At 58.3% G+C, this 23,613-nt stretch overlaps 1 protein-coding gene across 1 annotated transcript in view; it reads right to left on the bottom strand.

The window, feature by feature from the left end:
- The window catches only part of PKD1L3 (polycystin 1 like 3, transient receptor potential channel interacting), a 40,475-nt gene that overhangs the window by 11,077 nt on the left and 5,785 nt on the right, over window positions 1–23,613 (bottom strand). The window contains exons 7-36 of the mRNA XM_078866633.1: window positions 23,337–23,602; window positions 22,571–22,715; window positions 21,500–21,721; window positions 21,094–21,179; window positions 20,617–20,804; window positions 19,409–19,878; window positions 18,885–19,074; window positions 17,745–17,865; window positions 17,435–17,564; window positions 17,149–17,340; window positions 16,899–17,044; window positions 15,014–15,184; window positions 14,651–14,776; window positions 14,332–14,532; window positions 13,536–13,654; window positions 13,011–13,125; window positions 12,179–12,316; window positions 11,526–11,745; window positions 11,132–11,257; window positions 10,938–11,026; window positions 10,543–10,773; window positions 10,270–10,371; window positions 9,978–10,156; window positions 9,642–9,788; window positions 8,701–8,900; window positions 7,722–7,918; window positions 7,253–7,610; window positions 5,773–6,031; window positions 4,495–4,708; window positions 3,701–3,791 (exon numbers count right to left, since the gene is read on the bottom strand). Coding sequence (XP_078722759.1) covers window positions 3,701–3,791; window positions 4,495–4,708; window positions 5,773–6,031; window positions 7,253–7,610; window positions 7,722–7,918; window positions 8,701–8,900; window positions 9,642–9,788; window positions 9,978–10,156; window positions 10,270–10,371; window positions 10,543–10,773; window positions 10,938–11,026; window positions 11,132–11,257; window positions 11,526–11,745; window positions 12,179–12,316; window positions 13,011–13,125; window positions 13,536–13,654; window positions 14,332–14,532; window positions 14,651–14,776; window positions 15,014–15,184; window positions 16,899–17,044; window positions 17,149–17,340; window positions 17,435–17,564; window positions 17,745–17,865; window positions 18,885–19,074; window positions 19,409–19,878; window positions 20,617–20,804; window positions 21,094–21,179; window positions 21,500–21,721; window positions 22,571–22,715; window positions 23,337–23,602 — 5,439 coding nt within the window. The remainder of the gene's footprint in view (window positions 1–3,700; window positions 3,792–4,494; window positions 4,709–5,772; window positions 6,032–7,252; window positions 7,611–7,721; window positions 7,919–8,700; window positions 8,901–9,641; window positions 9,789–9,977; window positions 10,157–10,269; window positions 10,372–10,542; window positions 10,774–10,937; window positions 11,027–11,131; window positions 11,258–11,525; window positions 11,746–12,178; window positions 12,317–13,010; window positions 13,126–13,535; window positions 13,655–14,331; window positions 14,533–14,650; window positions 14,777–15,013; window positions 15,185–16,898; window positions 17,045–17,148; window positions 17,341–17,434; window positions 17,565–17,744; window positions 17,866–18,884; window positions 19,075–19,408; window positions 19,879–20,616; window positions 20,805–21,093; window positions 21,180–21,499; window positions 21,722–22,570; window positions 22,716–23,336; window positions 23,603–23,613) is intronic.

Consider the following 23,613-nt stretch of genomic DNA (forward strand, 5'->3'; position numbering starts at 1 on the left):
ATCTTTCAAGGATTTGTGAGCTCCTCACACAATCCAGCCTGGTTAAACCCAGGATGGATCGTAGGCAGGCCAGCCTAAATGTTTCCAACCGGCGAAGATGCTCCATTAGGGGGGTCCACGTTTCGCAAGCGTAGAGAAGGGAGGGAATGACTGTGGCCGAGAAGACCTGAAGCTTCGTGCGGAGCGACAGACCAGGTAGCTTCCACACAGCGTTACGCAACCGATGAAAAGATATTGCCGCTCAACTGATTCGGAGTGAGACCTCTGCTGTTAAACTGGAGCCGGTCATAAGCACACTGCCCAGGTATGGGAAACTCTCCACTCTCTCCACTACTGCCCCATCACCGATTGGGAGTTGTGGGGGTGGAGTGTCCGATGGTACAAAATACCCAGACAGGTGCTTAGTTTTGGTGGGGCTGATGGTAAGGCCCCACCTCTTAGTGGCATGCTCCAGTCTCAGCAGCAGCATCTCCAACTCCTCCTCTGAATGAGCAGCTATTACCAAATCATCGGCATACATAACGTGGTTGACCAATAGGGAGCCATCCCTTGATCGCACCCGAGCATCGATCAGCCTCCCATTATATCTGTACCAAATGGAAATTCCCCCGGTACAGCTATTGAAGGTTTCACAAACTACGTGGTCAAAATAGATGTTAAATAATGTGGGAGCCAGAGGACATCCCTGTCGCACCCCAAGGTGAACAGGGAATGACTCCGACTCCCGGCCATGTAGTTTTACTCAGGCCCGCTCACCATCATGAAGGTCCTTAATGATCATGAGCAGAAGGTCAGGGACTCCGAAAGCACGAAGAACAACCCAGAGCTGAGGCCTACTGATGGTACCATAGGCCTTGACCAGGTCAATAAAGCAGAGATGTAGGTTTTGTTGGAATTCCCTACACCTCTGCTGTAGCAAACGGACAGAAAATATGGCATCTGTGCAGGACCGTCCTTTCCTGAAACCACATTGAGGCTCCGCAAGCCTCTCCTCAGCGTGACTGGCAAGGCGATGTTGAATAATCCTTGCCAGGACCTTTCCTGGCACACTCAGGAGTGAGATGCCCCTGTAGTTGTTACAGTGTGTGCGGTCCCCCTTCTTAAAGAGGAGGACCACAAGGGCATCCTTCCAATCCCGTGGTACCCGTCTAGTGATCCAGACTGTTGTTATGATGTCATGTAGGGCACTCTGTGCACAAACGCCACCCTCCCTCAACATTTCGCTTGGGAGATCATCTCTGCCCGGTGCCTTTCCTGGTCTCAGACTCTGGATCACCTTTAGAACTTCCTCAACAGATGGCACCTCAGCCACCTACGATGTTTTCTATGTCGAGGGATTTCCCCTCCCCCAGGACTTCACAGAAATGCTCAGCAAATCTGCAAACCTGTTTCTAGGGGTCGGAGATTTGATCACCGTTCTTTCCTCTAATGATGGTAATAGGTGTGGCGCTGCAGGTTACTTTTTTGATGGAATTAAAGAGCGATTTGTGATCGCGGGCCATTGAGGCCATCTCCTCAGCAACCCACGACCACCACCCATCCTTGCAGCGCTTCACGGCTCTCCGAACCTCCGAGCGAAGGCTGCGGTAAGCCTCCTCATTCTCCGACGTGGGATGCTGTAGCCGATGAGAGTGGCCCTGTCGCTTTTTCTCAGCCAGCTTGAACACCTCCCTCTGTCAGCCAGGGTCTCTAGGGAGGTCTGAACCGTGTACCCAAAGCAGCCATTGCAGCTGCATGAGCCACAGTCCTAAACCTCGCCCATTTCCCCTCGACATCAGGAGAAGTGGGGGACGATGCCAACTTCAGCCGCAAGCAATGATTAAATTCTCGCTTGCAACTTTCATCAGCTAGCTGAGACCATGCCACTAAGGGTTTGAATGGGGTCCTGGGTGTACACCCACCACCGGAGTGGAAGAATAGCAGGCGCATCTTACGGATGGCAAGTCGATGGTCAATGGGCAGATCAGCTCCACGGTAGGTCCTGGTGTCAAGGACATGGGCCCACATCAGCTGTTCCGTCACTATGTAGTCCAGCAGATGTTCTTGCTTGGACCCGGCATGCATTTATGATGTTGTGTAGATGCGCCGATACCAGAACAGCGTGTTGGTAATTACAAGCCCATAGGCTGCACAAAAATCTAGCAGCCTCCTGCCGTTGTTATTGAACTGATCTGGCCCATGCCTTCCAATCACTCCAGAACAGGTGCCAGCATCATGACCAACTTGGGCATTGAAGTCACCCAACAAGATGACTCTATCCCGAGGGGCCACTTTAGCTAGCACCTGTGACAGGCATCTCACTCATCGGCCTTGGCTGTGTAGTGACTGTGATTATCACTGTGTGGTGCCGGGTGGATAATGTCTTGGCATTATGTGTAGCCCGCTTACTGGGCATAGTACCAGCCCTAGCGGGGCTTGGGTGAGCGATGGTCAGCGCGGAGGCACCACGTACAGTGTGCGGTGCGGGCTCCCGGTGAGGGAGCGAGAGGAAGTGTCAGCCAGCGTTGTGGCATGATACGCTGGTTGACTTGCCGACACGTGACGGGATGATATTGTGGACGGGGGCCGCTGGGCGGTCACGTGGTATAAAAGAGCTCTTGGGGAGCCTTCGGGAAAGAGCTCGAGAGATCTAGGAGGTGGGCAGGGCGAGGGGCGGAGCCAGCCCCAGCCCAGGCCGATTTCACGGGGGCCCCGTGAGGGGCTCGGGGTTCTTCGTGTTGCTGGTGATGAAGATCCACGTCGGGTAAAAGAAGCCTCTAGCCACGCGGTCCGGGACCCAGCTTGTGGTCCGGGCCGGGATAGCGTAGCGTGGCTAGATGAGCATTCAACACCCAAGTGTAAGTTGTGTTATGTTATGTTGAGTTATTGAATAAATAGTGCTGCTCCCAAGACAACATCTGCGACTCAGTTGGACTCACTACACCTGTATCCCTCCACGGATGTTCGTCTTCAGTGGGGGCATAAGTAACTTCGACCACCACTCCTTGCCTCTGGTTGATGGGAAGGCGAGACCAAAGTAGCCTGGGGCTTACAGCTTCCCACACCTCACCGCCACGCTCCCACGCCCCCTTCATTCTTTTGTTCAGAAGAAGAGCCACACCCTGTTGTTTGGCAGTCTCCTGCCCCGAGAAGAGGACTGTCCACCCCTCATGGTGGCAGGAGCGAGAGCCGGTCCACTGGACCTCCTGAATACCAGAGATCCAGGCGGTACCGGTCCACCTCCCGACAGAGGAGTGGCAGCCTCTCCTCCGCAGTGAGCATTCGAACATTCTACGTGGCCACACGTAGTGTTTTTTTATTGTTTCTGGAGGAGCCCCGAGGATAAGGATTCAGTCTCCTGGCTCTGCCAAATGGGGTTTGGCCAGGAGGCATCATAGACGCCTGTCCCCCCAGGGCCTCCGGCACAAGCTTATTAATTAAACATTTCCATCGTGGTTTAGGGGTAATTAATTGAAGGGGTTACCAGCCCCTCGCACCCGTCCAGAGCCCCCTTTTGGCCGCTGTGGTGGTCACAAACGCCATGAGGGGAAAGGCCAATGGGAATTGGCCCGCCCCCCACAGCACTGCCCATGACAGTGTTGCCCATCCGGCTCGACAAGGAGTTAGGGGATTGTTTTGCCGGACACTGAACACACACACACACTCGCACACATACCCTCACACACACACACACACGTGCACGCACGGCACCGCGACTGACCGGCGATGGCGTCCTCAATCTGCTCTTCGCCATCCTCCACCTCGTCGCCCTTCTTCAGGACCAGAGCAAAGAAGACGGCGAAGCCCAGCACCTGTGTGCGAGCCATAGGGTGCGGGCGCACATGGACAGTTGATTGTGGAAGTTTGAGGGGACTGCGTTCAGGAGTGGATCGCAGCCCCATCACGTCAGAGGAGCCGAGCTCGCCTGCTGGAGGCTCAGCCCCCTCGTGAACCCGACTCACAGACACGGTGTGGGAGAAGTGAAACGAGTCCCAGTGCTAGGAGGAGAGGGCGTTTGAGGAGCTGCTTTACTGTGCAGATCACAGCACTTGGACCCTGACTGCAGCTTAAACAGAAGGTGTCGGCATTTGAGAGACAGATGCTGGAAATTTAGTGGCAAGACAAGAGAAGCAATGCAGAAGTCTATAAGAAAACATGGCAGGTGAGTATTTTAGATATGATTTGACAAAAATGGTTGCGCTGGATGGGACGCGTGCAGGATGGGTGAGGGCCCGTTGCCGAAACGGGCATTGAAGCGGTTTCCACGGGTCCAGCGACCAAGGGCCAGGACCTCGCAGCGGGTGGTGGGAGACTGAGAGCAGATCTAGGAGTTCGCCGCCTCTCTACCCTGCAGCAGCAGCAGCTATGAGATGTGGCAGAGGGTAGAATGCGCTGACGAGGAGGTGCGGTGGTGACATGAGCGGCTTTGGCCAGGGTGACACCTGGATCTTGATTTGAAATCGGGATCCGAATTCCACCGGATAAAAATTGTAAGTCATGTCGCCCGCGCTGCACCTTGAGCGGCTGAGTGATGAAGATACTTTGGAAGATGGAGATGCTGGTGGTGAGGAGCCACTCGAGCGAACGCTTGCGGCCATACTGCAGGCCGTAGAGCATGGTGAAGAAGGCCGACACGCCGCTGGTGGCCACCACCAAGGCCCAGCCCACGTAGACGCACCACCAGGGCAGCCCGCCTCGCCTGGGAGGCGTGCCAGCGTGAGGCAACATCCTTCACAGACGCGCACAAAGACAAACATCCCCCGTGTAGCCTTAGACTGTTGGGGCAAATGCTGTTAGCGAGCACCTATGAAGGCCAACATGGCACACAAGGGGGTGGGTGGCCAGCACTCATTTGAGGTGGTGTCGACCTAGGGGAGGCCCGAGATCGGTTCGGATAATCATTACTGTTGTTGGTCATGAGCGGGAATCGAACTCGGGTTGCTGGGTTCGCAGCGCAGCACCCTGATCAGTGTGCCACAGCTCTCCACAGAGGGGTACACACACAGACGCACACGCGCGTATTCAGAAAATACACAATACGCATGTTCATTCAATATACACAACTCATAAAATGGCAGTGATGTCACCACAGAGCTTAGCCAGGCTATGTGCACTTTGACCAGCCTACACACACATGAATTCACGCAACATAGATGCGAATGTTCACGCATATTCATATATACGCAGCTGAAGGTCCGAGGGTCTTCGGCGTTGAGAGTTGTCGCTCTTTGGTTACGACGTGACACCATGTCCTGTGTGACCTTGCTACCCGCATGGGCTGGCAACCAGGGTCGATGTTGTGTGGCTGCTCATGTCACCCAGCGTTAATGCCAACGCAGTGTTGGCATTAATGCTGGGTGACATGAGCAGGTCAGAGCGCTGAGCCGGCACCACTGAACTCCTGAGTTCCAAGTTTCAGCTGCCTGTGATTCAACTGGCTTTTCAAGTTCGGTGAATGCACAAAAAAAATCCACGTTAAATTTGCATTTGCACTTAACATGGCTAAACTGCAGCTAAAATATGTTGACCGTCACGTGATAGACAACAATCTCATATGCAGAGCGAGTGGAAAGAGCTTCCCCCCTACTGTGTGTGGACCAGAGGTCACTTCTTAGAGGTAGCTCGGTGTTATCCTCTTCCACGGGCCGGTCTTCAACACGGAGGGCTGCACCGCTCTGCGTGAGATCCGAAAGGATTCTTGATGCACGATTGGCATGAAATAAATTGGGAGGAAATTGACAAAAATGGAACGAAATATATGCGCTTCCAGAGAGGGCCGGACGCGGTGCTCACGAGGTCCCGGAGGCCGCAGAAGGGGCGGTGGGCCCGGGGCGCCCGGGCAGCACGTCCACCTCCCGCATTGCGTCGCCACGGTAATAGAAGCGCCCGGGCAGCACGTCCACCTCGCGCAGGGCGTTGTCGTAGCGACCGAGCTGCCCGGCCAGGACGTCCACCTCCCGCATCACGTCGCCGTAGCGACCGGCGTCCAGGCCGTGCAGCACGCGCTGCAGATGCACGCACAGCTCCGCCGAGTCGGCGCCCGCACCCTCGCCTGACAAGACAAAGATCCCCCGTATAACCTTACCAGACTGTTGGGGCAAGTGCTGTTCGCGAGCACCTATGAAGACCGGCACGGCACACGAAGGGGTGGGTGCCAGCACCACGCTCTGTCACTCTTGTCTCCTTCGTGGCGATGTTCACACATCCCACCAGGTACAGCTCCCTCTCGTTTTACATGGGGGGGGGGGGTGTATTCTTAAAAAAACAGCGTGTAACTCTAAATCCCATAATCAATAAAGTAAATGGTTGGGGTGAGGGAGATCACGCTATCGAACCTCATTCTTGCGTCTACATATTTCACTGGTTACAGTAACATATTTACAATACTACCATACATGTATAAAGATAGCCTATTTAAATAAAGGAAAATAAAGTTTAAATTTTTTTTTAACACATTGAGATTAATTTTGACTTAAAACTTTCGTGACTGCAGGAATTCATATTCTTTGGTTCTTTTGGTAAAGTCACGTAAATAGAAGAAAAATAAGAATACAAAATAAAGTGAATAAAAAAACCACTAATGTAGACTGTAGCCTGGTTTTGAAGCTGGTGAGTGTACTGGCAGTCTATAATGTAGACTGTAGCCTGGTTTTGAAGCTGGTGAGCGTACTGGCAGTCTCGCAGTGCGTTCCGTACACCGTGGCCAACGCGCTGGAACACGTTATTTCAATAACCGTGCATGCATAACAAAAATAAGTGTAAACTAATCTAACGCGCTATTTCTAAATCGCGTTACATAAACGCGCATAAAACGCGAGGCAACTGTACTTATTTGAGGCTGAGTCGACCTAGGGGAGGTCCTGGAACGGTTTAGATAATAATCACTGGTGTTAGCCGTGAGCGGGAATCGAATTTGAGTCGCCAGGTTCGTAGCGCAGCGCGCTAACCACTACACTACACGAGACACACTTACACGATGACTCGCCTACACGACGACTCACATACACAATGACACAAACATCTCATCTTGCAGACCCTTCATGGTCCTGCCACTGCCTCTCCCTTCTCAGTAGGGCGAGTTCTGAATAGCAACACAATCCTGCACGAGGATCTTCACCTTTGATCTTCAGAAGTTATCATGCCCCCGTGTTACAAACAGTCGGAGGGAGCTGACGCTTTCGCCCTCAGTTGGGAGGAGTTTGCGATCGCCCTGCGGCGGTGGGGATCCGCCGGGAGAGACGGTGGAGACCCCGGGCGGGTGCAGCTCTCACACCTGGGGGCGGCAGCTTCTCCAGGGCGAGGCACACCGAGTCCAGGTGCCTGCGCTCCGGGCCATAGAAGTCGCCGTTGGCAGAGGCCGGCGCCCGTGCCGCGTCCGACACCAGCGCCAGCAGCCGAGACACTTCCCCGTCCGCGCCGCAGGGCGGCCCCCCGCGCTCTTCTCCGCGCCGCTCGCGCGCGCCCCGTCCCCGGCCGAGCGGCGCCACGCGCCGCTCCGGCGCCGCCAGCGTCCTCATCTCGAGCCCCGTGAGGCGGCACGCGTCCGACTCGTCCGCCACGGCGGCCGCCACCCTCGGGGCGTCTCGGGGCCACAGCGCCCGCAGCACACGGCGTGCCAGCCTGCGCAGCTCCTGCTCGCGACGCGGAGGGGGGAGGGGAGGCACGGAAGAGCACGCGGCAGCATGCAGGCCACGCTGCCACGGACCCCGAGTCCGGCTCTGGTTATGGGGCTCTCCTCTCACCTGAACGCTCGCGGGTTTGTTGATAGGAGGCTCGGGTTTGGCGGGGAGGGCGGATCGGGCCGGTTGCCTTGGAGACAGGCGGTTGGGTTTGGGGCGCACGTTGCGGAAGAACTGCACGATGAGGAGGTTGATAGGGAACATAAGGATGGAGCTCTCGATGCCGATCATCACTTCTGTCCACGTGATCTCAATCCCACCTGTGACGACATCGCCGACATCACCACCAACACCACTATTACCATCTACATCACCATTACTACCATCATCACCATTACTACCATCATCACCACCACCACCCCCATAATAACATCACAACCATCATGACCATTTTCATCATCACCAAATACAAAAATCCCTTGCTTAGCCTACAATACGCTGTTGGGCCGAACGCTGCCAGCGAGTACCCATTGAGCTGGCTACTTCTGTCTCCCCAGCGCTGGTGTTGACACCACGCCAGGTCCTCTTTCAAGGACGAGTCGACCTACGGCATGTGCGGGACCGGTTCGGATATCGCTTGCCACTGATGTTAGCCGCGGCTGAAACTTGAACTCACGTCACTGAATTTGTACCACAGCGTGCTGACCACTCTGCCACCTCTCCCCAGGCAGAAAAACCCAAAGATCTCCCATATAGCCTTAACAGGCTGTTGGGGCAAGTGCTGTTAGCGAGCATCTATGAAAGCCGGCACGGCACACGAGGGTAATGGTGGCCAGAACCACGCCTGGCACCTTCATCTCCTGAGCGGCGATGTTTTACATCGCACCAGGTACTCATTTGAGGTTGAGTCGACCTAGGTGAGGCCCAGGACCTATTGGTGGCCGTGAGCGGGAATGGAACTCGGGTCACCGGGTTCGTCACACGGTGCGTGGCCGACCACCACCGCGCCACCTCTCCTCATCCACGCAGATCCACGCAGCTGTAGACACGGGGCCCTGTGGGAGTGAGGCGGGGGGAGAGGAACGGTGAGGCGGCTGCTCACCAAGATCGAGTTTGGCATTTGGCGGGCCCGTGGGGACGCCCCAGAACATGATGCTGGTAAGCATGGTGCACAGCAACAAGGACAGGCAGCAGGAGACGCGCTGCACGCAGGTGAAAGGGCTGCGGGGTGGGCGGCTCAGCACGGAGAACCAGAGGTGTCCGTCGCGGAAGTCTCGTGTGGTCTTCTGGTAGAAGAGGTTCCTGGGGAGGCGATGCCAGGGCCGGGGAATTGCACGGTTAATTGGTGTCACCGGCGGGCGAGACCTCACCAGGCAAGGTCACCAACTTTGGTCACCAACGTTGACGAAAGCAATAACATTGAATAATGTGCAGCGATGAAGCAAATATAAATCGGAGCAAAAACAACCGAATACAAATCGGGGCAGACACCACCGTATTACGCAAACAATCTCAAGCAGTACACAAACATCAATCGATGTGACTTTAAATAAATCAATTATTTTACGGCCGTGCACAGTAAAGTTATAGAACAGCAAAATAGATTTAGGGTGATTCCTGCACTGGTGTGTGAACAGGGACACGTGACAAATGCAGCTGCGTGTCAAATATACATGCAGAGGTGATGATGAGATGTGAGGGATGAGGGTGAATGGCGACTAGCATGTGCTTGGAATGGTCAGCGAGGGGTGAGTGTGCAGAGTGGTGAGGGTGAGTGGGGAGCCGTTGGGCGGTGAGCATGAGGTGTGCGCTCCTCGAACTGCGTGCCCACGTGCACACACGTGCCATGTGTACATGCACCGCGTTGGCCACACCACGGGTACGCATACACACGTGTTGCACGCACATGTGTGTGTAAGTATGCGTGTGTGTATGCTTGTGCGTGTATGCTTGTGCGTGTGTGCGTACATGCATGCTGCATGTACGTGCTTGTCTGTGTGCGTACGCGCACTTGTGTAACGTGTGCGTGAGTGTGCGCGTCACCGGAACTGCTTGAGATCCGTGGTGCTCGCCGCTGGGAAGACGCGGTCGAGCGACCCCTCCCCCACGTCGAGTGCGAGCCATGCGTCGCACAGGAAGTGGAATCGCTCTTCCTGCTCCAGGTCCTGCACGACCACGCGACTCACGTACCTGTACGACACGCGGCGTGACACGCGGCACGACACGCGACACGACACGCGGCGTGACACGCGGCACGACACGCGACACGACACGCGGCGTGACACGCGTGTGTACAGAACACGAGACGTGCGTGGGGCGCTGCGTGGTGCGCGTGGCGTGGCGCTCCGTGTGTATTACGTGCGGTGCGCGGTGCGGTACCAGGACGGGTCTTTCCCCGAGTTGTCGTGCCACAAGCGCACGGCCTGCAGCTCCCCGAGCGGCGCCAGCGTCGTGAGCAGGAACGAGTCGACGCCGCCGCGCTCCAGCAACGGCTTGCGCTCGTCCGCCAGCAGGTGCGGCTCGCTCTCCGCGTCGGCGCCGTACAGCGTCAGCGTCACCTGCCCACGCCCGGGTTCGACACCTCGCTCTTCCCCTCCGCCTGCGCACGTGCGCCCGCCTCTACCGACGCGACCGCGCCACCGCCCCGCCGCGCCACCCCCGGCCCCCGCACCTTGGCGGTCGTGCAGGCCCCGCGCCGGTGGCCCGTGTACACCGTGACGAGGTAGCGCTGCCGGGCCTGGGGGTCGTTATCGGCCAGGACGGTCACCTTCACCTGCGACCGACAGCCAGGGGGAGCGTCACTCTCCGGCGAGGGATGCCGCCTGCGCCGCCGCCTGCGCATCAACAAACGCTCCGAGAGGCTGCACGTATCTGCACGTATCTGCACGTATCCGCACGCCGATACTATTGCGGACGTGTGCACGTGCTCGCGCCGCGCATGCACCTTGGCGAGGTCCTGGCGGTCTTTGCGCCGTGCCCACACCACGATGGGGAGGTAGAGGAGCAGCACGGCGGCCACGACGCTCACCACCACTGGGTTCTCCGACACGGTGGCGAAGAGCTCGGCCGTGCGCGACACATCCACCACATTGGGCATCACCAGGAAGCCCGCGCCGAACGACGTCAGGTGAGAGCACAGGCAGTGGGTGAGCGTCGCGGTGGTGAGGGGGCCCACCTGACACACACACAGCGGGTCACGCGGTGCGGTTGCGGTGTATTGTGCCGTGCTGGGGGTAAGCGAGGCGCGGTGTTATCTGGTGAGATGCGATGCGCTCTGGTATGGTGTGGGGTGATGAAGTGGTCCGTGCTGTGACGCAGCGTGGCGTGGGAAGCACCCACTCTGCACCCATCCCCTGCCCAGCGTCGCTGCGTCTCGTGCCAGTAGAGACAGCGAGTGGCGAACGTTCCCACCCAGAACGACGCGTTTCCTGCAAAAAACCACAACAGCAGCAGCCGCCGCGTCAGACAAACCCCATCCAACCCGCACCCCCAAACCACGGCATCCTCCGCACGTTGCCGAGCGGGTCCCCCACCTGTGCCATCGGCGCCGTGCTCTGCCTGCACGTGCTCTGCCTGCACGTGCTCTGCCTGCACGCCCACGTAGTAAGTTCCGGCGCCCGGCAGCTCCTCGGGCTCCACGAGCCACGTGTACTCGGTGCCTGCACGGCGACAGCGGGGAGGGGGGTGCCGGCGCGTGATCCTGCGCCTCACGCGTGCGTGTGTGCACGCGTGTGTGCATGCGCGTGTGTGCATGCGCGTGTGTGCATGCGCGTGTGTGCACGCGTGCGTGTTACTCCTGCCAGCGGGCGTTCGACACTTCACGTGGCCTCAAGGTGCACATGGCCTGGCACAAGCGTCGTGGTGACGTCACCGCCACTTAGTGGCGAATGGCGGTTGTTGTTGTCGCGTTACCCCGCCGTGCCTCACCGCGCGTGTCCACCGACACGCTCAGGTTGTGCCGCCGCTCTGTCGGTTCCTCTCCCTGCGACAGGAAGAGCGCGAGGCGCATCGCCTGCCCGCCCGTCTCCACGGTGACCACCAGCGTGAGGTCGTCCCGCGTCACGTTCACCTGCAGCAGGGTGAGCCGCCCGTCTCCCGGCACCAGCGCACGGCTCGGCTCCGAGGGAGCGGCCTGCGGCAGCATTATCTGCAACGGCGCGAGGGCGAGGCGGACGATGGCACGGGGTTTGAACAACACGAGCGCCGGGGTGACGCGTGCGCGACCGCACGCGTCACCTCGGGGCGTCGTGGGCCGTGACGCGGCCGAGCAATAGCCCAGCCGTTCCGGCGGGCCGCCCCAGTTAATACCGGGGTGTGCATTAACTAAAGCGTATTACCGCTTCCCAGCGGACTTTGAATATCCCGTGACATTGTCGCGAACCCAGGGCTCACACGGCATCTCCCAGAGGCCGCTCGTGAAACTTTCCAAGAGGTGGGACGTCAGTCGTGATATTTTAAACGTTTTAAATTGGTCCTCACGTCAATAAAAAAATATTCAACCCGTTTTCTCCGGGGAATATCCACGGCCCATGCTTCGGATTGGCCACTGGCACCTCCCCCCTGCTGTGTGGAGCCCTCACCTCGATGGGCTGGCTCAGGTTGTGCACGGGGATCGGAGCGCGGTCCACGGCGGAGAGAAGGGAGAGGCTGCTGACCGGGCCGCTCACCTCCGCTCCCTCCGCCGACCAGGCAAACGGGTTCGACACGAAGCTCACCATCTACTCGCACACATACACACGCACGCACACGCACGCACGAACACACGCACACACGCACGCACACACGCATGCACACAAACGCACATACAGATACAAATACAAAAAACCCGTGTAGCCTTAGCAGACTGTAGGGGCAAGTGGTGTTAGCGAGCACCTATAAAGGCCGGCACGGCACACGAGGGGGTGGGTAGCCAACACCACGCCCGGCCGCCTTTGTCTCCCTAGTGGCGATGTTTACACATTGCACCAGGTACTCATTTGAGGCTGAGTCGACCTAGGGGAGGCCCAGGACCGGTTCATGGATACGTGAGCGTTTGGTGGTCAGCGTACAAAGAAACAGCGCAACAGTCGAGTCGAGTGAGGTGAGAGTGGGGCACCGCTTTGGCGAGATGTTCACGACCTCGCCCGATATGCTGGAGGTCGTGGGTTGGATCCCGACCCTGACGCCTGCGGCATCTATGGAGCTTGCGTGTTCTCCGCGTTGTCGTCTGGTTTTTTCTATAGGTCCTCCGGTTGTTCCCTCCATATTTAGAATCAACACGCGTTTAGAGCACTTGGCCGCCGTAAATGTCCACACGACAAGTCACCTGGTCGAGTTATCATTTGTCGCCGGATCACTTCTGAAAGAGAGCCATATCGCTCAGTGAGGCTGCCCTTGTTGAGTTTTGATCAGCGAGGGTGAGGTGAGGGCCACCTGGATATCGACAGGCTCTGCAGAGGGGAGAGGCAGCGTGCTGGGCAGGGTGAAGGCCGCCTCCGAGCTCTGGGATCCTCCAATGGCGAAGCCGGACATCGAGTCTCCAGAACGGCTGTCAACCACAACAACCACGACAACCACGACAACCACAACAACCACCACAACCACAAGCAACCACAATAACTACAACAACCACGTCAACCACCATCGAAGCAAATAGAAATCAGTACAAAAAAAACTGTGTCACATTAAAAATCGAGAATATTGCATCAGCATAAATCAGTGTTAAATGAGATATAGTTCCTGTAGCGCGAGTCGGCTCCAGTAGATTATTTTAGACTGATCATCGTACAATTACAAAATCAAGTTAGAGGAACATTCAACATATATAGGGTGACTATTGTGCTGATGAGTTAACAGACACGGATATACGAGTCTAATGCGAACGTGGACAGGCTTTGGATTGCATTGCGTGGTTCGGGCGGTGTGCGTGGTCGCGTGGTGTGCATGGTCGGTACGCACCGGTCCATCGCGAGGGTCAGAGCCGGCGTGGATACGAGCATCGTGCCCTCCCCTGGGACCCGCTTTGAGAGCAGCACACCCTGCAGAGTGTCCAGGGCCTCCAGAGCCTGCCTCGACACCTTGAGTCACGCACAAAGACAAAGTTCCATGTATAGCCTTAACAGACTGGAGGAGCAAGTGCTGTTAACGAGCACCTATGAAGGCCGGAATGGCACGTGAGGGGGTGGGTAGCCAGCACGATGCACAGCTGCCTTTGTCTCCTCAGTGGCGATGTTTATACACTGCACCAGGTACTCATTTGAGGCTGAGTCTAATTCGGGAAGGCCCAGGACCGGTTCAGATAATCGTCACTTGTGTTGACCTTGAGCGGGAATCGAACCTGGATCGCCGTGTTTGTAGAGCAGCGCACTATCCGCTGCACTACCGCTCCCACACGCACGAGTACACGTGCACACACGCGCGAGTGAACGCACACGTACGCACCCACACACACACGAGTCAAAGTGATTTGCTACCCTGAGCCAGTCAAGGAAATTCCACATTCCTTTGGTGGGGGGTGAATCCATTCACAGGTGAGCTGTTGTCGACTTCCCCACAAATTGGCCCGAGTTGGCCGATTGGCCGAGTCAATCCTCAACAACCGAGATGTCACCTTCTACCGCTGAGCCACACGCATACACAAGACAAAGAATCCCGTGGAGCCCACGCAGGTTGTTGGGGCAAGTGCCCCCGAGGGCTGGCACGGCGCACAAGGGGGTGGGGCGAGGGCCACGCGCGCGCACAGATGCGCCGCTACCTGGCCCGCGTCGCGGTCTTCTCCTCGGCCGTGAGCCGTCTCCCCGGTGACCTGGAGGATGTTGCTCGCCACGGCTACGAGGCACCGGGCGCCCTGCTCCATGCCGGCGGCGCCCTGCTCCCGCTCCCGCTCCTCCCCGTCCCGGACGGCCGCGCCCTGGAGGGACGCGCTCAGCGTGGACAGCGTAGCGCTGGCTCGCAGCTGTCGGGGACACGCGCACGACACGGACGCGCGCCGGTGGTGACGTGGCAGCGGCGGCGCTCGCGGTCACGGTCGAGGGTTGCGGTATCGGTGCAAGTTGCGGCCGTGCCGCTGGTACCCGCGCTCGGTGGCTGAGCTCGTTGGGTCGGGCGGTGATCTGGCTCAAAGCTTCCGAGAGCTGCTGAGCACCCTGCACCCCGCGGACCGGCATCTCGCCCAGCGCCACGATCATCTTCTCCCTCAGCTGCAGCCCCCAGCACGCACGGCGCACGCACGGTGCACGGTGAACAACGGACGAACACACAGCAGGCAGCACACAGGACGCAGCAAGCAGCGATGCATCAGTTATCACACAGAATGGAAGAAATAGCAAACGTCAGGATGCAGACAGAACCAACCGGCGTGTGCGCCTGCTCGGCATTGTGTCTCTCCCTGCTCCCGTTCCCGTTCCCACTCGTGTTCCCATCCGTGCCCATCCCACCTTTGCATTCTGCGGGGGGGTCTCCCCCTCCTCCTGGCTGCTGGGTTGGTTGAGCACGGAGGCCACGGCGTTGGTGAGCTGTGCTAGGGCGCCCACGTTCTCCGTGTGAACCAGCGCCAGTGGGTCGCCCACGTCCAGGCCCACGCCACCCTCCGCCGGCGCTACGCCCACCTACGTGGATAGCACACCACTCACTTCACCACTCATCCCACTCACCACGTACCACACCACACTCACCACGCCACACACCCCATTCACCACGCCACACGCCCCACTCACCACGCCACACACCCCACTCACCACACCACACGCCCCACTCACCACTCACCACGCTACACTCGCCACTCACCACGCCACACACCCCACTCACCACGCACTCACCCCACTCACCACGCCACATGCCCCACTCACCACGCCACACACCCCACTCACCTCGCCACACGCCCCACTCACCACACCACTCACCACGCCACTCACCACCCCACTCACCACGCCACTCACCACCCCACTCATCCCACTGACCTCACCACACATGTCACTCACCTCATCACATCTAGATTGAAAACTAATTTCTTTAGAACTACTTTCTGCCTTTAGTTTGTTGTCTTTCCCCCGCACCTTCGATTGCATGGTTAGCTACGTGCGGTGCATATGTAGTATCTTCAATAATGGCGGGAGACGAGTTGACGGGGCAGCACTGTTTATTCACAACGGTTGCACATGTAACAGTCCCAACCGAGATAACACCTATGTCACACGTGCCTGACTCGGCCACGCACTCCGTCTCCCCCGTGGGGTACGCGTACCTATCTCTGCCTCACCTCAGGCTCTCCGGCTACGCTCTCCCCACGGGGAGCTATCAGACCCGCCTTGTCAGGCCACGGGTCTCGACCACTGAGTTACACAGCCCGAGCCCTTACAAGGGCGTCGGACCGTGAATCCCAAGGCCTCGCCTCTGAGCCTCTCAGAGCCCCGGCCCTTACAAGGGCAGCGGGGCTAGGGGTCCCAGGGCCTATCTCTTCCTCCCTCTTCTGTATTCACCGGTTACCAACTCCCCGAGTGCCTGCGCACATCGCCTTACATAGCCCTCCGCTCCCGAGGGGGCGGAGCCTATGTGGACCGCGATGTGAGCACCCGCTTGCGGACCGTGATGTAACCACCCACCACGCGCTGCCTCACGATCCCCCCTGCCAGCACGTATCACCACTACACATACATACAGACACCACGCACCTCACCACACCACAAAGGCCACCCACCTAACCACACACCATTCACCTCTCATCACAAAAATCTTGATCCCACTGGCCCTAACCTCACACTGACCACACATTCACCCCACCAACTGTAATCCTACCCTGAACCCACCACCCGTGATCTCAGCAGGTAAAGCCGTCAAGGTGAGGGTTCAGCACCAATTAATTCCGGTCCCTCGCTCACTCCACTGGCAGTCAGTTGGCTCCTCTTCACACTTCTATCGCTACTGCCATGGTCACTGTTCCCATGAACTTCACTCGTTGATTCCTCCTCCTCCCGTGTTGAGGTTTACCAGACTGGTTCATGTCATCATCCACACTGTTCAACCAGTACGCTGAAGGTCACCAACTCACTCGCTCACTCGTGTGAGTGTGCGTGGAATTTTTTAATTTGGTATTTTTTTTTATCGTGACGCCAGTACACAATGGTCTACTCTTCAAATGATGTCACGAGATCTTTAACATGCCCTGCGAAGCAGACGGCCCAAAGTATTTTGTGGTTAATACAATCGCAGTGTTAACCAGGGCGGCCTGCCAGATCTAAACCGTGAACCTCTGCAACGAGCGGCGACGTGCCTCAAGGAGACAGACCGGACAACGTGTTGCGAGATGGGGCGGCGGCGTCTCACCGTGACCGACACGAGCTGGGAGAGCGCAGCTCCGAGCGCGTCCGTCACGGAGACACGCAGCAGGAGGCGCCCGCCATGCGCTGGGTCCCCCGCGGGCAACAGCACGGCCTCCATCATGGGCTCCGCTCCGCACTGCAGCAGGGAGGCTGCGACACCGCAGGAGACACGTCAGTCGGCATGCGCGCGCGAGCAGGTGACGCGCGAGCACGTGCGAGTGTGTGTGTACGTGCGGATGCACGTGCGTGCGTACACGCGTGTCCGTCTTCGGCGGTGAAGCAGTAAACGAGCGGAGGCTCAGGAGAGCTGAACTCTGAGCAGAGCACGGAGAAGCGCGTGGAGAGCGCCCAGCCTGCATCGGGGCTCACGGAGCAGCGGCCGCGGCGCGGGGGCGGCACCACCACCACCGCAAATTCAGCCAGCGCCACGGCGCCCTGGTTGGACACTGCAAAGGAAGGCGATACGTGTCACTCCGTAGCAACACGTAGGAGCAAACAGCGGCACGCAGGAGCACGCAGGAGCACGAGGTGGGGTCTCACCTGTGACCCGGATGATGCCGTTTCCCGTGTGGTTGCTCAGAGCTCCCGGCGTGAACACGAGGTACGGCTGCTCCCGTCCCGTGGTGCTCACCGCTGCCCAGTCCACATCCCGTTCCACCAGTGCTGCATCCTAAGCATCCACAACCACCATACAGTCTCCGTAATTGCACCGTGGCATTTGTGCAACGCGTGGCGATGGCTTGCTGGAGAGGAGTCTCCGTGAGTTAACCCTGACCCAGGTTTCCATCAATTAACACGGACCCAGGTCTCCACACACGACGTCTCTCTATTCGCACTCGAACATCTGTACCTGCTCCTCTCGCTGTCTCAGGGACCAGTTGTAGGACACTGGGCCCTGACAGTCGTGACACGTGCAGTGAAGCGCCAGCCGCTGACCCGGGATCACCTTGGCCCCGCAGTTCGAGATGCAGCTGTGGACACGGGAGACACGTTGGGGAGGAGGGGCAGTCTAGGGTCCCCGGGAGCTGCGCTTGGCCACAAGGCCGACTCCAGGATTTGTTCTCACCTCTTGCCTTTGGCCCCGGAGTGCGGGAACTTTGAGAACTTGGCTTGTGTTTCAAACGGGATACATGTAATACATCTCGTAATGATAACCTTCATGACATGTCTAAAGACCACACGTATTGTGGTTAATGCAGACATGATCCCTTGCAAAAGGTTTCAGTTTGGTGTTCTAACATCTTAACACAGCTGTTTTGTTGCCAGAAAAAAGGGGAAAACCTATTCTCATATTTTGGTACTGGCAAAGGAGGTCCCATGATTCACCAATGCTCTTTACCCTCCACTAGATCCCACAGCTGCTACACAGCATCCTCCGAGATCTCCCCTCACAGTCTCCCCCCACCACCCACTCTTAGGTCTCCCCCTAGGTCGCCGGACTCGTGAAGACCGCTCCAATGCAATCGGCCCTCTCCCACCCAGCACAGCGGCTTTGCTCTATCATATCTACAGCACTCATCAGCCTCGTTCTCTTATTGACTTCTGCATTTCTTATCCTGCCTTGCTATGAAATTCCCAGCATTTGTCTTATTGCGTGTGCCAACACTCCTTTTCGAACCGCTTGGTTGAGGTCCAATTAGACTTGAGGGGTTAATTCGTTTATGCAGAGTCAATTTATCGGTTTTGTTTCAAAGCATGAGCTTTGTTCAGCATAACTAATCAGCCAGCCTGGAGGATCCGACCTTGGCAGTGGCCTCGATCTCAAAAGTTGCCTGGGCCTTGCGGATCCCGGCCGTGAATTGAAGGGCGGATGGGAGCGATGCAGCAGGAGACGGCGCTTGGACACTCGAAGCTCCGACCCCGTGCCCCCCGCGTGGGCCCCGTGCCTCCCAGAATCAGAAGTTTATTGCTCGAGTAAGGCCCATTGACGTAAGAAGCTTTTTTCAAGAACGACAAAATCAAAGCATGACACAACTACAGCATGCCCTACCCGATCTCCACTCTTGGCACGGTCCCCGTCACCACCATCAGCATCTGCTCAGCCTCGGCACTTGGCTTGCTTGGTGCGGAGACCGTCACCTTCACCGTGACCTCCGATCCCGCCACCAGGCAGCCGGAGGGGAGCTCCAAAACCGGGCGGCTCAGAGAGATGGCCTCCAGGCACGAGGGTTCACAAGCATCTGCAGGGATCAAGACCAGAGCACGAGTGGCTCCCGGTCCAAACCGGCCGGAAGCCTGCCCATTCAGCCCGGGCTTCGGTTCGCGTGCGCACGGGACACAGAACACCGCTGTGTGTGCACCTCGAGCTCACGACCACGGGCAGCGACAGCGCGAACGCTCAAATACTTCCCTGAGCATAACGCCACGGAGCTCGGCGGACGCCTCCTGTACATTGGCCAAAATGTGTGACTAAGCGTGCCGATTCGCGTTCAAACTTGCGCGAGCGTGACTACCGCTAACAGGGTGCGAGCGTCGTGTGTAATCATGGGCATCGCGATTGTGGGAGCCACTCACCGCACGCCCAAGAGAAGTTGAGAGCGGTCGGCGCAGCGACGGCCTGGGGGTTCCGTGTGGGAACGGCGAGACCCTCGATGGCCGTGGGGCCCAGGTCCGGGTCGTGCGAGGCAGAGGCGTCGAGGAGAACGGGGCGGCCGCTGCTCACTGTGCGCCCCGCGCCACCCACAATAGCCGCCACCAGCGACCCTGGGCGCAACGACACAAATGCCTCGGCGCGGCCAAAGTCTGGTGCCGAGTCAGGCGGCTCAGAGCCATCGCCCCCCTCCCAGCGATCGTCCTCCTCTTCCTCCTCCTCCACATTTCCTCCTCCTCCTCCCATCCAGGCCGTGAACACCACGCGGTGAAGTCCGGGTGCCAGGGTCCGGCCCGGCACCGTGAGCTCGGGGTGGTGAGTCTCCACGGAGATGGGAAAGCGGATGGCATCATTTGTCTCCATGGAAACCAGCCGCCATTTGTAGCGCAGAAGCCTTCAACACAAACGCGAGGAACCGACGTGGTCACGAGCGTCAAATGCAAATTCCATTGGCAGCCGCTCTGAGAATGTGGGCTCCTCAATGCGCACGTGAATCTGGCCATCTGCGGTGGTCATGGCTTCCTGTGGACAGATCGCGAGTCGTGGATGGGAGGAGAGGAGGTCGGGGTGGGATTGAACTTTGTGTACCGAGGCATTAATGTCCATCATGTGGGGGAGGGAGGGGGGGGCGCTGTGAGCAGGTGGTCAAGAGGCGTGCCCATTCAGCAGGGCAGGTTTGTATGGTTTGTGAATGCCTGGGGAAACCGCTTTGCGAGAGGAGTGGCGTGAGTCCGAGTGCAAAGAGAAGGGTACTTTGAGGATCTGCATTCCTGAACTGGACCCGAACTAAGCAGCCCGAAATGAAGTCGCTGATATTTGAACTCAGGGCTCTGAGACAGATGCTCGGGAGTTCGTGGCAAGACAGGAGAAGCAATACAGATGTCCGCAAGAGAACATGGCCGTGAGCGCTGTAAATACGATTCGGTGGGAGACTGTGAGGGCAGACGTCGGAGGTCGCTGCGTCTCTACCCTGCAGGAGCAGCTGTGGGATCTGGCGCAGGGGAGGGAGTGCTGGTGAGGAGATGTGGTGGTGGCATTGGCGGCTTTGGCCACAGTGACGCTCGTGCAACTTGAAGTGATCCGGGGTGACTGCAGCCATCACGGCTGAAGGGAACGAGTGCCTGTGGCTTACCGCAGTGAGGCGGTGCGGCTGCAGTTGGCCGTGACGATGGCACGGAGAGTGAGCGGCCGCCACAGCGCGTGGGGGAGAGCGTCAGCGCGCGCGGCTGCGCCCCCCGCGATTGCAACTCCCACCATCCCACAGTCGGCCCCCTCGCCCGGCTCCACGTGCACCCTCACCTCCAGCGACTCCGTGCTCACCTACAGCGTCACACCCAGAGAGACGAGTCTCACCTAGAGCGTCACAACCGGTCACCACACTCACCGCGCTCACCTAGAGCGTCACAACCCGTCACCACACTCACCGCGCTCACCTACAGCGTCACACCCAGAGAGACACAATTCTCACCTACAGCGTCAATAACATGAGAGACATTCCTCAGTTACATTACACACACAGTGCATGCACCCTGTATATAAGATAACACTGCGGTGCAGGGTGGAGGGTGCAGGGTGTAAGGTGCAGGGTGCATGTGCGGACAGGGCGTGCCTGGTTGCTCAGGTTGAACTGGGCGAGGTAGGTCCCTGGTTGTCGATAAACGTGCCGGATCTGCAGGTCCCTCAGTTGACTGGAACCTGGCACAGGTGACCCAGAATGCATCAGCCACATCGCTCCGTTACCACGCGGCCATGGTTGAGCAGTGACGTTCGTCGAGCAATCACCGCAGTAAATCTACGAGTTGTCATGATTCAGGGCGACTTCATTGCTACAGATGTTATGCATGCATTTGTTCCGTCCTGCTTCCTTTCATTAACCGAAAGGCGCATCCGCACATAACTAACGCCGGTCATTCAAACGCGATTCTTACGAGTGATCCTCGTGTGAGTCACCCGAGAGATGAGATGAGTCAGGAAAACCCCACGCCACCCTCACCGCTCCAGGGTGTCGTGCTCACCTGCGCGACCGTCCCCAAAGTTGGCGCTGTAGCGAACGTCGGGGGGCAGGTGGTCCCGGTCACGGGCAGTTGCACGGAACACGGCGCGGCCCGGAGGGGCCGTGACGGTCAGCGTCGCGTCCAGAGATAGCTCGGCGACGCCCCAAACACTCGTCACGTTCCCGGCGAGCGCCGACACGTTGGCAAAGCGGTCGCTCACCGTGACGCGCACCGAGAACACATCTGTCGCACACGTACACAAAGACCCCCGTGTAACCCACACAGGCCGTTGGGGCAATTGCTGTTAGTGAGATCTTATGAAGGCCGATACGGTGCACGAGAGGGTGATGTGGCCAGTACCACGCCCAGCCGCCTTTGTCTCTCCAGTGTTGATGTTTGCAGACAGAACCAGGCACTCATTTGAGGCCGAGTCGACCTAGAGGAGGCCCAGGACCGGTTCAGATAATCATCACTTGTGTTGGCTATGAGCGGGATCCGAACTCGGATCGCCGGGTTGGTAGCACAGTGCGCTAACGGCTACACTACCGCTGCCCCTTACACACACACACATTCACACCAACAAGCTCATGAACATTTACATGCAAACAAACTTGCACAGACAAGTACACATCAAGCGTTCCAGTCCTGCAAGGACAATTTGCGCTGATTACACTCTGTGTAATCACTCTGTGTAATCACTCTGTGTTATCAGCGCATTGTCCTCTCCGCCAGATCTCACAGCTGTTGCTGCTACTACAAGGTTAATACGCGGCGACCTCCTAGATCTGCCCTCACGGTCTCCCACCACCCGCTGTGAGGTCCTGGCCCTGAGTCGCAAGACCCGTGGGGACCGCTCCACGGGCCCTCACCCATCCCTGCGTGCGTCCCACCCAGTGCAGCCATTTTTGCCAAATCATATCCACATATTAGTCTGGCTCAGTGTGAGTTAGTCTGCGTGGCTTTGGGTGAATCTGAGGGAGTCTGAGTGAGTCTGGGTGGGAAACTGGGAGGATTTTGGTGGCTTCGGGTGAGTCTGTTGGTGTAGGAAAGTGTGCGTGTGTACGCGTCAGTCTGGATGTGTGTCTGTGCCACCTTGCTGGCTGACGGGGATGCGGTAGATCGCGTGGCTGGCATTAGCCGCCTCCCTCTCTTCCGAAACGAGTCCCTTCACTCCCAGAAGCTCGAACAGCACACGCTCTGGGGTGCCAGCCTCCACACGCACCTCCACCTGCATCTCCTACTCACACAAGACGAAGACAAAAGATCCCGCGAGTAGCCTTAATAGATTTTGTCTCCCGAGTAGCGATGACCACTATTTGAGGCTGAGTTGACCAAGGGGAGGCACAGGACTGATTCAGAAAATTGTTACTGTTGATGGCCGTGAGCAGGAATCGAACTCAGATGGCCGGGTTAGTACCGCACAGCGCTAACCGCTACACTACCGCTCTCCACACACACACACGTGCGCGCACACACACGTGCGCACACACACACGCGCGAACGCACACGCGCGCGCACGCACACGCGCGCACACGCACACGCGCGCACACGCGCACACACACACGTGCACACACACACGTGCACACGTGCGCACAAGTACGCAGAAGCATGCGTGCTGTGCGAGGGCAGAGCTGCAGGAGTGGGGAGCAGGAGTGGAGGCTCGGGGGGGGACTGTTCCTCCAATATGCCGCCTGGAGAAGGAGGCCAGGTGGTAAACGACAGAAGAGGTAGCGCGTGGCTAGCAGCGTGCTCCGTCACAGCGAGAGGTTTCCTGGATGCGTTCCGCCGGGTGCGGAAATATTTTCCGTCCAGCCGGCAGACCAAGCGGAGACGCGTCGTGCGCGCCGAAGCCTCTCACCTGCCCGACCTCGACGAGCGGCGTGGTGACGGTGGCATGGAGGTCCCCCACGGGGCGGCGCAGTGCCAGCAGCAGCGGCGCCTGAACGGGGGCACCGCCCGCCGTTACGTTGTTGGTGGCCAGCACGCGCAGCACGTGCTCGCCCTCGCCCACGCGCTCCTGCATGGCCGCCGTGAGCGTCGCGTTCTGCGTCTCCGCGCCGTCGGCCGCCGTCCAGCTCGCGAGCACCGTGTCGCGCGCCACCAGCTGGAAGCTCACGTTGGTCCCTGGGAGCCGG

This window comes from Lampetra fluviatilis, chromosome 22 (genome assembly GCF_964198595.1).
Source record: "Lampetra fluviatilis chromosome 22, kcLamFluv1.1, whole genome shotgun sequence".
Taxonomy (NCBI): Eukaryota; Metazoa; Chordata; class Hyperoartia; order Petromyzontiformes; family Petromyzontidae; genus Lampetra; species Lampetra fluviatilis.